At 45.3% G+C, this 16,681-nt stretch overlaps 1 protein-coding gene across 3 annotated transcripts; it reads left to right on the top strand.

Moving 5' to 3' along the window:
• Nucleotides 1–393: 393 nt before the first annotated feature.
• On the top strand, nucleotides 394–14,512 carry PYGO1 (pygopus family PHD finger 1). 3 transcript variants are annotated; one of them, XR_008327463.1, is made up of 4 exons: nucleotides 394–548; nucleotides 3,331–3,416; nucleotides 4,615–5,941; nucleotides 14,352–14,512. XR_008327463.1 is itself a non-coding variant. In XM_053364260.1 (3 exons), the coding sequence occupies exons 1-3, from the start codon at nucleotides 497–499 to the stop codon at nucleotides 5,728–5,730; spliced, it is 1,254 nt and encodes a 417-aa protein (XP_053220235.1). In that variant the 5' UTR covers nucleotides 394–496; the 3' UTR covers nucleotides 5,731–10,845. The 3 variants fall into 3 exon arrangements, 1 of the variants encoding a protein (XP_053220235.1); XR_008327462.1 differs by lacking the exon at nucleotides 14,352–14,512 and adding an exon at nucleotides 7,335–10,845 and having other exon boundaries at nucleotides 4,615–7,278; XM_053364260.1 differs by lacking the exon at nucleotides 14,352–14,512 and having other exon boundaries at nucleotides 4,615–10,845.
• The last annotated feature ends 2,169 nt before the right edge of the window (nucleotides 14,513–16,681 follow it).

The following is a 16,681-nucleotide window of genomic DNA, read 5'->3' on the forward strand; positions in this document are numbered from 1 at the left end:
CACCTCGGCCCTTCGGACACGTTTCCTCCGGTGCCAAGTCCTGGGGCCGACCCCTCCGCTCTTCCTCCAGCGATTCCCGCAGAGCGCCAGAGGCCGAGCCCCTGCCCCGAGGAGCTTGCAAGAAGCCGCTGCTCGAATCCCCGGGCGGGGAAACCTGCCTCCTCTAGAGCCGAAGGAGCAGCAGCAGCAGCAGCAGCAGCGGGCGGCGTGCACACGCCTCTGGGCGACACGTGGAGTCCCGGGATGGGCCGGTAGCGCGGCCGCCTCTGCCTCCTTCCTGCGGAGGGCGTCGCGGCGGCCCCTCCGGGCCCAGCCAGGCCGCGGGCGGAGCTGCCCGGCCGAGCTCCCTCCCTTCTCCCCCGCCGGGGGTCTCCACGCAAGGGCGCGGCTGCTGCGGCTCCCGCTCCCCGCTGCCGCCCCACGCCGGGCCCTCTCGCCGCCGCCGCCGCCGCTCCTGCTGCTGCCTGGCGGGGCCTGGAGCGATGCTTCGCCGGTGATGTCCGTGGAACACGAGAAGGACCCCGCCGCGGCGCTCAAGAGGCCCCGAGGTGGGAAGGAGCGGCCGCGCGAGGCCCCGGCCCGGAGGTGGCGGCGCCCTCGCCTCGCCTGGCCACCGCCGGGAGAGCGGGGCGGCCTCTCTTCCCTCCGGCCGGGCCGGGCCAGGGAAGCCTCCCGGTCCCTCCCGGCTCTCGAGCCCCCGAAGGGGCGCCTCGGCCCCGCCGTGGCTTCTGCGGGAGGAGGGGGGCCTTCCCTCACCAGGGTTCTCTGAGGGGCTCCTCGGACGCCTCTGCAGGGCTGGTGCCTGGGCGGCAGGGGGAGGACAAAGCGGGATGGCGGCGGGGTTGCTGGTTGGGGGTTGATTGTTTGCCGTGTGGCTGAGAAAGGGCCCCGTCCTTCTTGGGAGATGCACCCATTCACTCGTAGGCCTCAAGGGTCATCTTCCGGGGAAGGGCGCTGAGAGAGAGGGAGAACACAGACTAGCAGACAACCGTCCAGCAAGCCCGGGAGCATTCCTGAGGCACCTTGAATGGAGAAGGGTCAGGAGCTCGGCACACAGGCAGCAGGGACTGGTGTGGTGTCTTTTTTTGCAAAGCTTCGAACTACCTTGCTAAAGGCAAAACATCTTAAGGCTCCAACTATGCTGAATTTTTGGAATGAAAAGGGAATGACTTGTCTCAGTTGCATTCCAGTCTTGTTCCTCCTTCTTTTCTTTGGCGATCACTCGTAGACGAGTAAGATTGTCTTCCATAAGCAGGGTTTTAACAATGAATCCGTAAGTGACTGGAGGCCAATTCTGGAGCCACACGTCCTTCCACAGTGGGGACATTGGTTCCCGGGTGGGAGTTGATCACGGTGTGGATTTGCCAAGCATGCCTTCCTCTTAGCACGTTTCTCCCTTGCATTCTGAGTTCGAGTGTCTTCAAAGTCCACTACACCTTTGGTAAAGGCTGTTCTCCAACTGGAGTGCTCCCAGTTTATACTACATTTTTTTAGATTTGCCTTGAGACAGTCTTTAAACCTCTTTTGTTGACCACCAGCATTACGCTTTCCATTTTTAAGTTCAGAATAGAGTAGTTCCTTTGGAAGACAATAATCAGGCACCTGCACAACATGACTAGTCCAACGAAGTTGATGTTGAAGAATTATTGCTTCAACACTGGTGATCTTTGCTTCATTCAGTACACTGAGATTAGTTCACCTGTCTTCCCAAGTGATGTGTAAGATTTTTCGGAGACACCATTGATGGGCTGCACCTTCTTCAGCTAATGAACGCTGCTTTTATACAAGTTTAACACTGGATCGTGTTAGTTGCCGTCTGTCTTCTAAACAGCAGAGAAAACAGAGGCTTTTCATCCACTTTGGTGCATCTGTTGGCAAGTAAGCATGGGGACATCATGGCCCGGATGCTGAGAGAGACAGGATGCCCCTGTGATTCCACCAGCCACGCTCTGGCTGCCTGTCACAGCTGTCCACATCAGATAAGACCAAGTTACTCACTTCAGCATTTTTAGGTTATACCTTGTTTCTCAGGATGCAACACTTCCCCTCCTTCTGCAAAAAGTGCTATAGCAAAGGAAAGCTTTTGAATGTGTCCTCCTGGCAGAGGGTACAGCAAGCTTACAGTCCTAAACATGGTTATCACAGAAGTGGAAGTTTGGTATGTGTTGAACTGCTTGACAGAGAAAGTTGGAGCTGTTGCTGCAAGGATCATCAATTGCGTTAATTATGAAGGATGCCTCTGATAAGAAAAAAATCCTTTGCTACAGTCTTGTAGATTTAAACTGATGACCAGACAAGCACAAGCAGTGTGAAGCTTTTAGTGCAATAGGCCTGAGCTTTCAATGAGCCCTCATACAGATGGCTAAAATAGCTCATTAACATTTTCCTGCCATTAAGTGTCCCTCCAAATAGAAATATATATGCAAAAAACCACACTCTGTTCCACCTTTCCTTTTCTCAGTATTGGCTGTGTCCTGGGTTAGCTGAGCTTTAGGAACTTAGTTGGGCTTTTAGAACTTAGTTGTTTGAGCTTTATTGTAGGTCTTAAAGCTCCCTAATCACTAATTGTCATCACTAATTGAGATCACTAATTGTCATCACTTGCTGAAGCCTTAATTTAACTTGGGGCCACAGGATTCTCAGAGTACTAAAGAGAATAGTCATTTTTGGAGTGTTTCCTTCACCTTAGAGAGCTGTGTCTTAATTGCAAAGTTCCAAGTCTTGTCTGTTTCCAATTTCTCACTGTGCTACATATTCACATACAGTGGTACTTTGGTTTGCAACTGTTTTGGATTACAACCACGTCAAACCCTGAAGTGTGTGTCTGTTTTTTTGGATTACAACCCCCCCCTTTTTTTTTTTGAGGCTCCATTGGCGAAAGTGTGCCTTGGGTTACAACTTGTTTTGGTTTACAACCGGACCTCCGGAGTGGATTATGGTTGTAAACCAAGGTATCACTGTATTTTTGTGCATCCTCCCAGTAGCTTAACCATGTAATTCTGAAGGCATGTAGTTGGCTAGAATCTACACAAAACAGAACACAGCACCCATATAAGTGTGAGAGAGGTATCAATCCATAGGAGAAGACACAGTTGATGTTCACCTGTGAAAGAAAAGACTGGTTACTAGTAACATGTCTTAAGTTATGTGAAGTACTGTACTGTATCTTAGTCTGATTGCAGAAGTTCTCTGTACTGCCATTTCTCTGGACAGCAATGCTAAGTAAATGCATGTTACATAGACACATATTGAACAGCTTGACTTGCCTGCACAATCCATAATTTTGTCAAAAAGTTAACTACAGAACGGTATACTTTTGAAATTTTATAGGTGGTGACGGTGGATTGGATGGGTTAGGAGGCCCAGGTGTGCAGCTTGGCAGTCCAGATAAGAAAAAGCGCAAGTCGAATGTTCAGGTAAGCTGCCTTCTGCCTCCTCCCTTTGGTTGGAACATCTAAACTGGCCTGACTCTTCCCCTGTGGGAGTTCCTATCTCTTTCCTTAATTTTTTTAAAAAAATATAATTTCCATTTATATACATTACAACAATAGTTCAACAATAATTCTAACATTTCTAACCTCGACTTCCTTCCCCCTCCTATCTGTGGTTCCTTATATTTATTTTCACATTCATCATCTGCTTTCATATATATTTTTGAAACTGCAGGTTTTTACAATAATCCTGCCAATGTCTTAATCTGTTTACAGTTTATTTGTAAATATTCAACAAACCATTTCCATTCCTATAAGTTTAGTGTCTTGATAAGCTTTAGTATTTCTACGTAGTCCGTTAGTTTCAGTATCCATTCTTCTTTCATCGGGACATCTTCTTCCCATTTTGGGGCAAATAACATTCTTGCAGCTGTAGTTGCATACATAAATAAATTTCTATACTGTGTAGGTACTGTAGTTCTGATCCTATAACTCCCAAGAAAAAAGCTTTCCCAGTAAGCTTTAACCTTATTACAAGACCACCACCTGTGAAAAAATGTATCTTCTTTCTCTTTACATTTCCAACACTTAATTCACTTTTGATTTATACATTTTTGCAAGTCAGCTAAGTGCTAAATACCATCTATATAACATTTTCATATAATTTTCTCTTATACCATAGCATGCTGTAAATTTTATATCTTTATTCCACAGTTGTTCCCATGCTTCCATTTCTATGTTATGACCGATATCTATTGCCCAGTGTATCATTATACATTTTAGACATCACTTTAACATTACAGTCTAACAGATCTCTTTCTAGTTGTGATAATTGTATTTAACACCTAGTCAGCTTGCAAAAATGTATTGGCTGTAAGTTGAACCAAGGGACCAACCGGTGGTTTGAGGTGATGACCAATATGTGACCAGCCTTGTATGTGAGTACTGTGGTCCTCTTGACAGGGAGTTTGTGCAGGTGGCAGCTGCAGGAGTGGGCACACTATGAAGAATGGAAAGACTAATGCTTTTGCAGTGGAGGAATCCTAAATGGATTCTGAGGCCAGCAACCCACCTTTGTAACAGACACAGATGTTTTATTTCATGAGATGAGGGGATCCTCAGGTTTGGCCTTCTCTTCTGTTGGAATTCCAAGTAATCTTGATTTCTGATTTAACATTTCCAGGGGTCATCCTTTCCTCCACCATCTGAATATGCGCCTCCACCAAATCCCAGCTCTGATCACCTTGTAGCTGCAAATCCGTTTGATGACAACTACAACAATCTTTCTTACAAGCCGTTGCCATTGGGGAACCCATATTTTGCCAATCCCAGCTACCCAGGCTTTGGAGGCTACAACACGTTCAGGATGCCACCGCAGATGGTTCCCAGGATGTCCTCACCATACGGTGCTACTTACCCACTTAGAAACCAGCCACACCCATTTCCCCAGAACCCAGTGGGAATGGTCTACAACCGGCCTCAACCAATTAACTTTGGGCCACATGAAAATGTGTCTTTTGGAAACCAGCCCTCCTATAACAGTAACATGAATCAGAATGTTGGCATGTCCGGCCAACACTTCAGGCCGAACCCTGGTGAGAATTTTGGTCACATTCCTTCACAGAACACGACACAGATGTCACCCCATGACATGCCATTGCACTTTGGACCCGGCGGCAACCCCAATTTCAACAATTCCCAGATGGAGTCAAACCATTCTTTCTTTCCCTCGCCAAACAATTACAACCAGGCAAAGCCTTTGCAAAAACAAGGTGCAAATAAGCACAACCACCCCCCGCCACAACACCATCTGCACGGCCCAGAGGACTCTGCCAACTCAGGAAACACAGATATAAAGACTGTGAATCGAAATAACCCAGCAAACCAGGAGAGCATCCCCTCTAAAAATGTTGAAAATCTGAACAGCAATCATGCGAATGGGGCTCAGAACAAGCCCCGGCTCCCCAGCCGAGGTCCAGCTGAAGGAGGCAGCTCTGAGAAGGGCAGCAAAATGCCCCTGCACCCTGGTCAGCATGGTCACGCCGCCTCTGAGCCAGTCTATCCTTGTGGGATTTGTACCCACGAAGTGAACGATGACCAGGATGCCATCTTGTGTGAAGCTTCTTGTCAAAAATGGTTTCATCGGATCTGCACGGGCATGACGGAATCTGCCTACGGACTGCTCACTGCAGAAGCATCGGCAGTGTGGGGCTGTGACACCTGCATGGCGGACAAGGATGTTCAGCTGATGCGCACCAGAGAAACAGCTGGGCCACTAGTGTTGAATGCTGATGCGTGATGCCCACCCTGGTTCCTTCAGATACTCAACTGGCTGCCATTTGTACGGTGTTTCCTTTATCAGTCATGGGTGGGCTTTGTTTGCTTTCTTTTCAGCAATTGGTCTTCACTTTCTGCCCAAGTGCATTAAGATTTTACCAGGAGAACTTCTAGCAAATGCTCAACTGACGATTAAGTGCCAATATGGCTTTACTCACATGGAAAGTTTGGGGGTATGTAAACATCTGCCTTTGTGGATCACTTTGCCCAGGGCTATTCCACTTGGCAGTGTTGGAGGAACCATATACTGATTTATCTTTTGAGTACATGGGAGTTAATTCTGTCCTCTGTTTGGGAGCCTTTCTTAAGTTCTGAAGGTTGAGGGCATGACACAGGGAGAAGGATCAAGCAATATTTATTTTAAAATTATCACCAGGAATGTCAAACTATTTGTATAAGTAGCTGAAAACCTCAAGTCATATTAACCTCCTTTTCACATTTTGATTTAGCTTGCTCTTTCAGAACATATTGGTGAGCTTTGAAGATAAGGAACAGGTCCATTTTTAGTGAATTCTGAAGACTTACTCAGTGGGCATCTCTTTAATGGTCTTTAGCAGCCTGTTTCCAAACACATTTACTCAGCAAGAACTCTCGTAGTTTTCATTGGCCAAGTGAGCATCAATAAGACTAAGTGCATAAAAGCTCAGCAGGCCTGAATGTTTTTTTTCTTCCCTTTTTTCAAAAAGGGATTGAGGTTTGTATGTCTGTGATATTAATACACACTCACCCTTTCCAAGACCCATCATGTCCTCTGCAATGGCATTGCAAGACCATGAAGTGTGATGCTGCCATCCCGGTGTTGGCTGTCTTGGAACTCCATTGTGGTGCTAGATTAGAGTTCTGGGCTCTTTAGACCTTTTTGTGTGATGAATGTAATCCAGATAAATTTGCTAGTATGGTAAATTGTTCAAGTCCCACTGTCTTCAGAGGGACTTGACTTATTAAGCATGCTAACTTTTCTTTGGCTTGGAAATGTGCATTTGGTTCCACATGGACTTACTCTGGTGCCTGCTGTACAGAATATACTGTTGCACATAGGCAGCCTCTGTCTCCCTTTTTCCTGCCCTCAATCACAGCTAGCTTGCACATTTGGCTTTGTTTGAAACTTTTGCTGTAGTGTGTTTTTGTGTCCGCTCAGCTGCTCTTTGCAGTGCTTGCTTTCCCATACAGTTCAGGGTCTGCGCTGGGACCCTGGCTGCTCGCTCAGATGTCCACTGCCATCGCTTGCTCCTTCCTCTGCTGCTTCCAGTTGAGATTCTCAGCTCTGCTGCTGTTTTTGTTTTGCTTCTGGCTGTGTTCTTGAAAACTGCTTGTCTTTGGAGGGTATAATGTCTCCCTCCAGGGAAGGGAAGGTCACGCCCAGCATTTTTCTCCTCTACTCGCCCCAGTGTAACTGCCTTTGGGGATTTGATACAATAGATCAGGTGCAGAGACCAGAGTGCAGGGCACAAACAATAGCCCAGGTTTCCCAACTCTTTAATATCTAAAGCCTGTCTGGAAAAGACCTTAGGTCAGAGTTTTTCTCCATTACAAAAAGTCTTTTTTCACTTCCGTGGGAACCCCAAGCTCTTCCAGCACATTGCAGCTTCACTGATCTCCTCTAAAGTGAGGTTTACAGAGCACATGAATTTCTGAATAATGCTGGAGGAATGAGCAGCTGTTGCAGCTATGGATGGTTGGTGGAAATTCTACTGCGTTTTAGCCTCATTTTTTTCTCATTAAAATAATAATAATAATAATAATAATAATAATAATAATAATAATAATATATTTGTACCCCACCCATCTGGCTGGGTTTCCCCAGCCATTCTGAGTGCCTCCCAACAGAATATTAAAAACATGATAAAAGATCAAACATTAAAAACTTCCCTAAACAAGGTTGCTTTCAGATGTCTTCTAAAAGTCAGATAGTTGTTTATTTCCTTGACATCTGATGGGAGGGCGTTCCACAGGAAGGGTGCACTACTGAGAAGGCCCTCCACCTGGTTGCCTGTAACTTGGCTTCTCGCAGTGAGGAAACTGCCAGAAGGCCCTCGGAGCTGGACCTCAGTGTCTGGGCTGAACGATGGGGGTGGAGACACTCCACACAGGCAGCCTGAGGGGCCCACAAAGGATATCTGCGGGCAGAACTGTACATGCTCTGTTGGCATGCCTTGTTTGAATTATAATTCCCCAAGGCCTTTGATGTTTGAATTAGATGAATTTAACCTTGTAGCCCATCTAGAGAAGAGTCAGTCCTCTGTGGGCTGTACCCAACCCACACTTCTCTGTTTAAACCAGGCATAGGCAAAATCGGCCCTCCAGATGTTTTGGGACAACAACTCCCATCATCGCTGACCACTGGTCCTGTTAGCTAGGAATGAGCTAGCCACTGTGATCCACGCAACGGTCACCTCCAGACTGGATTATTGTAACTCGCTCTACGTGGGGCTGCCCTTGAGACTGACCCAGAAACTCCAGTGGGTGCAGAATGCCGCAGCGAGACTACTTACGGGGTCCTCGCTGTGGGATCACATTCACCCGGTGCTGTACCAGCAGCACTGGCTCCTGGTGGAGTACAGGATCAGGTTTAAGGTGCTGGTTTTAACCTTTAAAGCCCTATACGGCCTAGGACCCTCGTACCCACGGGACCACCTCTCCTGGTATGTCCCACAGAGGACCTTATGGTCTTCAGACAAAAACATCTTGGAGGTCCCAGGCCACAGAGAGGTTAGGCTGGCCTCAGCCAGAGCCAGGGCTTTTCGGCTGTGGCTTTGATCTGGTGGAACGCTCTGTCACAAGAGACTAGGGCCCTGCGGGACTTGACATCTTTCTGCAGGGCCTGCAAGACAGAGTTGTTCCACCAGGCCTTTGGCCAGGGCACAGCCTGACCCCCTCCTTTGGCAATCCTCACAAAACTCCAGCCCAATGGTTGCCATTAATCTGATTTGAATTGATTTTATAATGAAATGATTTTAGAATGTTGTATCATTTTACTGTTGTTAGCCGCTCTGAGCCCGGCTTCGGCTGGGGAGGGCGGGATATAAATAATAATAATAATAATAATAATAATAATAATAATAATAATTTATTATAGTCCCAAAACATCTGAAGGGCCGAGTTTGCCTATACTTAGTTTAACTGAAGCTTAAATCCAAGAATGGCTGCAGCAACCACAAAACTGACTGTGGAGCGGACAAATGCTGGCTCCCTCGGCCTGTAAAGCGAAATGAGCGCTGCAACCCCAGAGTCATTCGCAACTAGACTTAACTGTTAGGGGTCCCTTTATCTTTACCTTTTAGTGTGCAGAAAATACTTCTAAGTTACAGTAAAATAAAAGTTGGTAGTCTTAACTAACATGGCTGAAAGCATGTGCATCTGGTCAGCTTGGAGGCATAGTGGAAAGAGAGAGTCTCCTTACAGGCTAAAGGAAAGAAAAAGGATTGTCTCGTTTGTTACAGAGTTCCCTCCCAGAGGAGGCAAAGGAAGTGACCACACACAAGAGGGTTCTCTTTAGAAAATTCGAGAATTCTCTGTGCTTGTCTAGCAAAACATCCATTTGTGATTTTGACTGTAAACCGCACAGCTTCCCTCCCTCTTCAGCCCTGGGTTCTTGAGATCATGTAACCTACAGGAGGCAGTGTGTGCCTCAGTCTAGTCCCCTCTTTGTGACCTCATGAGGCCTTTCTCCCAGCCTATCCTGCTGGGGCTGAGAGGCCTAGGTGGGCTGTCATTAGCCTGGCCTGTTAATGAGATTTTGAAATAAGGCAAGTGAGTTTTATTCCAGAGTAAGCTGTGATATAAATGAGCTCTGTGAGAGCTTGTGGGAGTTTGAATGCCAACTCTGCACTCTCATTAGTAGGGATTCTGAATTATCCAACCAAATTCCTCTTCACGGACTCTCCACCAAAGAATGGTCTTCCCTTTCGTAAGGCAAAGTTGAGATGTCAGAGGGGCTTGCACTTTCTCTCTTTTGCGGCCATGCACCAGCACACCCTGGAGGGTTCCAGGAAAATAGCAAAATATGTGTAACCTACTACCATTGCTGCTGCTGCTGCTGCTGCATTCTCAAGAGCATCCTCTTGGTAATTGCCATAGAGGAGCACCTGGGCTCTCTTGCATGTCTCATCATTATATTGTTTGTACTGCATAGACCCTTGGGAAGTTCCAGTTTGAGTGAAAGAGGTGCATTCTTGTGCATAATGCCCATGTGACTCTTTTGAGGAGGGCTGCTTTTCTCTTCTTTCTTTGGAAAATGCCCTGCCAGTTGGAAAAATATGTAAAGAAAATTTGGGGTACTTGAGATACTTATGCGTTTGAGGTGCTTGCAATAGCTGTGGTCTCAATGATGGCCTTTAACTCTAGAATCAGAGCAGGAGACCTCAAGGCTTAAAAGGTTTAGCTGGGACCACTTGAATCTCCTTTGTCAACAATGTGCCTTATTCTGTGACCTCTGGGTTTGTTTCCCCATGATGAGTTGTGGTTCATTTTTTGACTCTTGGGTGAAAGTAGCTATGCCAGGAACAAGGAGTAGCCTGGTGGCTAGCCTTTGCAGACAACACATTTCTCTCAATGTGGTGCCTTGCAGCCCTTCTAGAGCTGTTTCAAGGTGCTCACACACCCAACATGAACTTTCTGCTGTATTCGGTGTTGTGGAATGAGAATGTAAAGAAACACGTTTTGTGGGACTTTCTCTTGAAAATGTTGTTTGCGTTTGTGGCTTTCGCCCAGCATTCTTTTATCACCCCAAACCAAGAGTAAATCAGTGTCATCATAAAACTAGAGCCCTGGAGTGCCTCCATTGCTCTTTAGGCAGCTTTGCACATGTGTGCTGGAAGGGGCAGCCTTGCCATAAGGTAATGAGGGTGCACAACTCAGGCAGTGAACGTTATACACCAGTAGGGAACGTAAGCTGAGCCCTGCAGCTGGGTCAGACCAAAGGAGGCCAATCCAGTCCAGCATCCTGTTCTTTCAATGGCCAACCAGGTGCCTCTTCTGGGAAAGCCGTGAGCAGGACCTGAGCATAACAAGGTCATCAGAACTTATTGGTCATCACAACCTTCTCCTAGAATAAAAGTTATAAATGTCCCAAATGTCAGCCATTGGTAATCTTATTCTCCTCCAGGAATTTGCCTTTTTAAAGCTGTCCAACTTAGTGTCCATCACTACATCTTACGGCAGCAAATGCCACAGTTAGATTTAGGTGCCGTCACCTCAGCAACATGTTTGTACAATCAATTTTTAACTCAGGTGCAGTCAACAGCAGGAGCCTTCATACTTACTTATAGGTGGCAATCATTCAGGAAAAAACAGAACATCTCATTTTATCTAGAAATAAGCAGAAATGCAGCTTAGCCAGAGAGGAGCACATATATAACTTCTGCTCCAACTTTTGGTTGCTGCCATGGAATCCTGGAGACGTGGCTTCTTGTTTCTGTGTAAAAAAGCAAGATGCTAGGCTTCGTGGTTCTGGAGAAAAGCAGCAACTGGCTATCTCTGCAAGGCAGCCTTCCAGTGTGCAAGGTGCAGTGGTACTTCAGTTGCAGTGGTACTTTAAGAAGCAACTGAATCATTCTTTTCCAGCATGTGTCAAACAATTTGGAGTGATAGTACCCAACTGTTACAAAAGACAAATCCAGGCCTAAACAGTGGGCTGGGTATGGAAATTAGTAAATATGTAAAGGCTTGTGCATCACAATTCGTTCTAGGTACTGATTTTGAGGTTTTCTTCATCTAGAATTTTGGGTAGAGGCTAGCACACTCTCATATGTCTCTCCCTTCTCCCATTCCCTGTGTTTTAATTAGCCAAAGCTTCTAAAACCTCTCTGAAATCTCTGGCAAATGAGCAACTTGGCAACCCATAAGCTGATGGGGTCAGATTCCACTGGGGTAGAATTCCAGTGCTGCAGACTGTGGGTTCAGTTTAGTGTTGGATCTGTGCCTCTGCAGCCTCTCTTGAAATAAAGAAAAGCTGGTTGTATGCCAGCAGTGCCCTGGTGAGTTGGGCCCTTGAGGCATTGGAGGAAGTTTACTGGTCAGCAAAATGGGGATAATACTGGCAACAGTAGCTAGAGAAAAAGGTTTGAAGGTGCTTAAGTAGAAGACAGATGAGAAGTGTCTTATCAGAAGGGTCCCTTCTTCGTAGGCCATCTGGTTCAGCTTTCTCCCACCAGCTTTGCCTTTGGAGGGTCAACCACAATGTGTTCACTTAGGCAGAAGACAGGTGCACTGCAGATATATTTTGTCAAAGCACATGAATGGAGCCAGAAGGAAAGAAACAGCCTTCAGGGTGCCATTGCAGGGAATGCAACCCTGGGTTGGACTCTGTGCTTCCAAAGCAAAGTCAGAAAATATCCTGTATATCTGTTGCACATTTTATACTTAAATATCAGCTGTCCTAAATTTATAACTGTCTAAGTTGGGTTAAAGTAGGGGTGACTAACCTGTGGCCCTTCAGATGTTGTTGGACTCCAACTCCCATCATCATGAGGCTGCTGAGGTGTCAATAACATCTGTAGTGCCATAGGTCAGCCGCCCTTGGTTAAAGAGACACCAATGGGTTCAAGAGCCAAGAAGCCCACCTCTTGCGGAGTGTTGATTTATCCTTAAGTCGTGTGCAAGTTGGTCACTTGTTTACCACAGCAGCAAGCATCAAACACTGGCGTCCGGTTGGCCACTGAGAACAAGATGCTGGCTTAGGTGGGTCACCAGTTTGATCCAGCATCCCATTCTTCTCATGCTCTTAATTCCACAGAGAGAAGTTCCATATTTCTTAGTGTTTTCTCTGACCCACACATTTCCATAGCATCGGTTGACATATTTGCCTAGAGGCATTGCATAATGCAAAAGGAATATATAAGCTGGCTCACCTCTTCATCTCTTTTCTTCAAAGTGAAATAGATTAAGCTCTCTAAGTCTTTTGGAGATAAATTTCCTATCCCTGTGGTCATTTCGCTCCTTAGAATCATAGAATCGTAGAGTTGGAAGGGACCATGAGGGTCATCTAGTCCAACCCCCTGCCATGCAGGAATCTTTTGCCCAACGTGGGGCTCAAATCCACACCCCTGAGATTATGAGTCTCATGCTTTACCGAGCTATCCTTTGTACTAAATTTACGTCAATTGAAGAACCCTCTAAATTATATTTTAAAATATCTAATTTGACAACTGTATCTTAAGATGGCAATGGATTCCAACGCTCCAGGTGCCAGCATTCCTGCCTCTCTCAGGCTGACTGTTTTGCAGGCATCTCAGTAGACAACTCTCCCTCTTCTTGACTCCTATTCTCTGCCTGTGACTAATGATGGCTTTGAATGATGTGGGTTAATCTGTCTTCCAAGTGCTAGGATTCTGTTGCCCTGATCCAGTAAGGTGTGACTTCACACAGAAACGGATTCTGCCTACTAATTGTTGCCACCACATGGCTGAGAGGAGACAGCTTGGGTTGCACATGGAGGTCTGGCTCCAACCCAGTAGGCCCACGACCATCACTTGATCTGCTTTCCTCCAAGGCCGAAATTTGTCCTAAGCACTCAATCTTTCCCACAAGCTCTTAGGTTAGGGTGTATGAGACTACATTTAGCAATGCAGCTAATTATCTTAAAGCCCCGCAATAAAATACTGTAATTACTTGTGGGATTATTTCTCACACTTTTTAATTATAAGGGGAAATAATTTCATAAATGTTTTTGGCTTGATATTTTTTATTTTAAAAAAACCAGTAGTCTTGAACTTTGACAATTTCGCATGTCATTTCAATCTAATAGTAACACTACCACGTCATGTTTAAAATATATGTACCCCTCTCTTTATATATAAATAATAGCCTTGCTTGCTAGTAAAAGTACATGTGACATTTTATACGTAGTTTGATCATGTGTTTTTTATGTTGTATGTGACTTAATGACAGTTTCATATTAAAACTAGTCTTTCCTTATGTACTGCTTACATATACCTGTTTTTGGGATATCAGTTCAGTACTTTTATACAATCTCAAATGTGTTCCACATTGGTGACATTTATTTTTGCAACAACTTTAAATGAAAACGAAATTAGAGCATGTCTGAAATAACACGTGCAGTAGAACTGTGTTGTGCGGCAAAGTTGATGTATGTAATTCAAATTGGAAACAAACGCCCAGACTTTGTCCATTATTATTCCTTTAGTTCAGCCTTCCCCAACAACGGGGACCCTCAAGATGTTTCTGGACTCCAGTTCCCACCATCATCCCTCAAGCCTGGTCATGCTGGCTGATGTGAGTTGTAGTTCAGTTGAACGTCTGGAGGGTACCAGGTTGGGGAAGGCTGCTTTAGTAAGAAATTTAATTACTATGTAATGCAAATGATTTCATATCATGGTGTGTGTTAAGCTACTCTATGACGTATAGGAACCATGTTTATGTCTCTGGATAGTTAGCTGGTCTTACATTACAAGCTGAGTTCTAGTAGATGATAGCAAGTGCATCAACCAGTGTAAATGCCTTAAGGCACACACAGAATTTGTGTCCGATCTAAATGGTTAAATGTTTCAATGTGCGATACCGAGAAATGGGTGCCCATTTGATTGCATTACCAAAATGACAATCCTATGTTTGTATTTTCTTCAGGATGTTCATCATAAAAAAAGAAAAATGTGAGGGCACCATAGCAGAATTTTCATTCACTGCTGGAATTGTTAATATTTCAATTCACTTTTCACAAAGTTGAAGACGGACAGAATTAAGTGCTTGTAAAATGAATGTTAATAAAGTCATGTCAAAGTAACAAAGGAGAATGGAAGGTGTTCTGTTTGTTTATGAAGCACTGCATCACATACTTGCTTGTATTAGGAAGTCATTGCAATACCTTTTGTCACATCTTAATTGATCATTGTTGTGAATCTGAAGAATCAGGAAGAAAAGATTTTATCCTGTTTAATTCACAGACTGCTAGATTTGATGTTTACCTGACTGTCGAGGGTGCTTGCTGGAGTGGCAGCTGTATGAACTCTGCTTACCCTGTAGGCAGCAACATCTCTGCCAGAGTGCCTTGACCCATCTTCATTGCTAGCAAAGGCTGCAATCCTGTGCACGTTAACCTGAATGAAAGCCCCATCAAACATTGAGAGTTACTTTTGAGGAAGCCTGTAGGGTCCAGGTCACAAGCTGAGTTGGCCTTGAGTTGGCTGTTACTGCTGGTTGAGCAACACTTGGATTAAAAAACAGAATGCCTGTTGAGTCCAGCTGGATGTGGGAACTGCACTCATCCTTGCCCTGGGCTGCTCTCTGTGTGCCTTAATAGAAGGCATGAGCTGCCATATAGCTGAAGTTCAATGGGCAACTTACGGGGCTATAAAGGACTGCAGGTAGTCACTATGGCTGTGGATATAGCATTCATGATAATTTTAAAAACATTTTTATTGAGATGAGGATTTACCCATATAAGGAAAAAGAGCCTTAGTGCAATAATGAAGCTAAAACAAATAACCAAATGAGCAGCTGCTGGATTATTGACAACAGGGCACAACGTGGAATGATGATTAATGTCAATCAAGGGTAAAACGTTAGTATTGTTCATTCATACATTTTGACTCATTCAGCTGGGGAAGTGTTTCCAAGTGTGGAGATGGCCTATTAGCAATAAAACACGCAGGAGCTTTGTCAGGGGGGAAAGTAGCAGCCCTGAAGGTTTCTGCAAAAACATTTTTAACTACTTTAGTTCTGGGAGTTTTGTTTTTGTTTCTCTTCTACCTAAAGCATGGGAGGTAAACTCTTTAAATAAACTGTGCAGCTGCTGCTCCTGGCTACAATCAACCTGTCCCAGGCATTCTTATTTATAGCAACCAATCTATTTCGGGAGTTATACTTCAGAGGTTGAAGCCACTGTGATTTAACTTTGCCTACAGGACTGCAAATGGCAGGTGTCTCATGGTCAGAGTAGGGAGGTGTTTGCTTTTCAGCAGTGCTGTGAGCTTTTGATCTCGCTGATAACAAGTCTGGGTGGAAAGGATTTTCTAACTGCCCAGCACTTGGAAAATGCTGCTCCTGCTCTGGCCTCTATTCCTGTATTTTCCCAATTGAAATGTATGCAAATGATCAATACTCTGGCCTGCATTTATCATGACATTTCTCTACTCCCCACCAATCTATATACTCTGATGATGCCTTTTCTCTGGGTGGGAGGGAAACGAAGGAAAAAGCAAACTATATTTGAACGTTTTCGCAGTTGGGCAAAATAAATAAATGCCTCCTTTTCAGGGGCTGCATATTGGCAGACTGGAGTTTTTGTAGGGAGCACCCAGGCGAATTTCGCTGTGGAATTTTGGAGTGCAGTTCCACGCAGCCCTGAACCCACTGGAAGAGTCCTGCGCAAGGGCACATGAGGTCTGTCCTGCTCCACAACCAATGGTGCGCCATTAAAAAAAAAGCTTGCACCCAGTTGCTCTCCTGTCCTCAAATGAGATCCACTTCACCAGTGTACAAGTGGTGGCTGAGAACAGGCTGGAGGCTTTAGCAAACTTGGGGAAACAAACATGGGAGAAAGGTGGCTTCTCTGCTTTGGAACTGCTGCAGTAAGCATTCTTCCTTTTGCGTGGTAAGCAGGAACTTTCTGTTGCAGAATTCCCTTCCTGTTTTTTGTTATTATTGAATTAAGAGGTTCAATCCTGTTGTTTAATCGAGTAATGCAGCTGAGGGAAGAAGTGGTGGTCAAATGGATTGTGGCTTTTGAAAGCCTCTCGGGAGTGGTTTCTTCGCTTTCAAATGTACCAGCGTTCTCAACTGCCTCCGAAAATCCCCCAATTGAGTTTTCATAGTAAAGGTTTGATTTTGTAGTTGAAGGTGGGTGATGCAGATTGGGAAACCGATTATCTCTCCCCCTCCCCTTTCCTCTTCCTACGATTATTTAAACTGCTTCTGGTGTGCATAAATTGGTCTTTTTTCCCCTCCCTCCCCCTGCC

Source organism: Podarcis raffonei, chromosome 14 (assembly GCF_027172205.1).
Source record: "Podarcis raffonei isolate rPodRaf1 chromosome 14, rPodRaf1.pri, whole genome shotgun sequence".
Taxonomy (NCBI): Eukaryota; Metazoa; Chordata; class Lepidosauria; order Squamata; family Lacertidae; genus Podarcis; species Podarcis raffonei.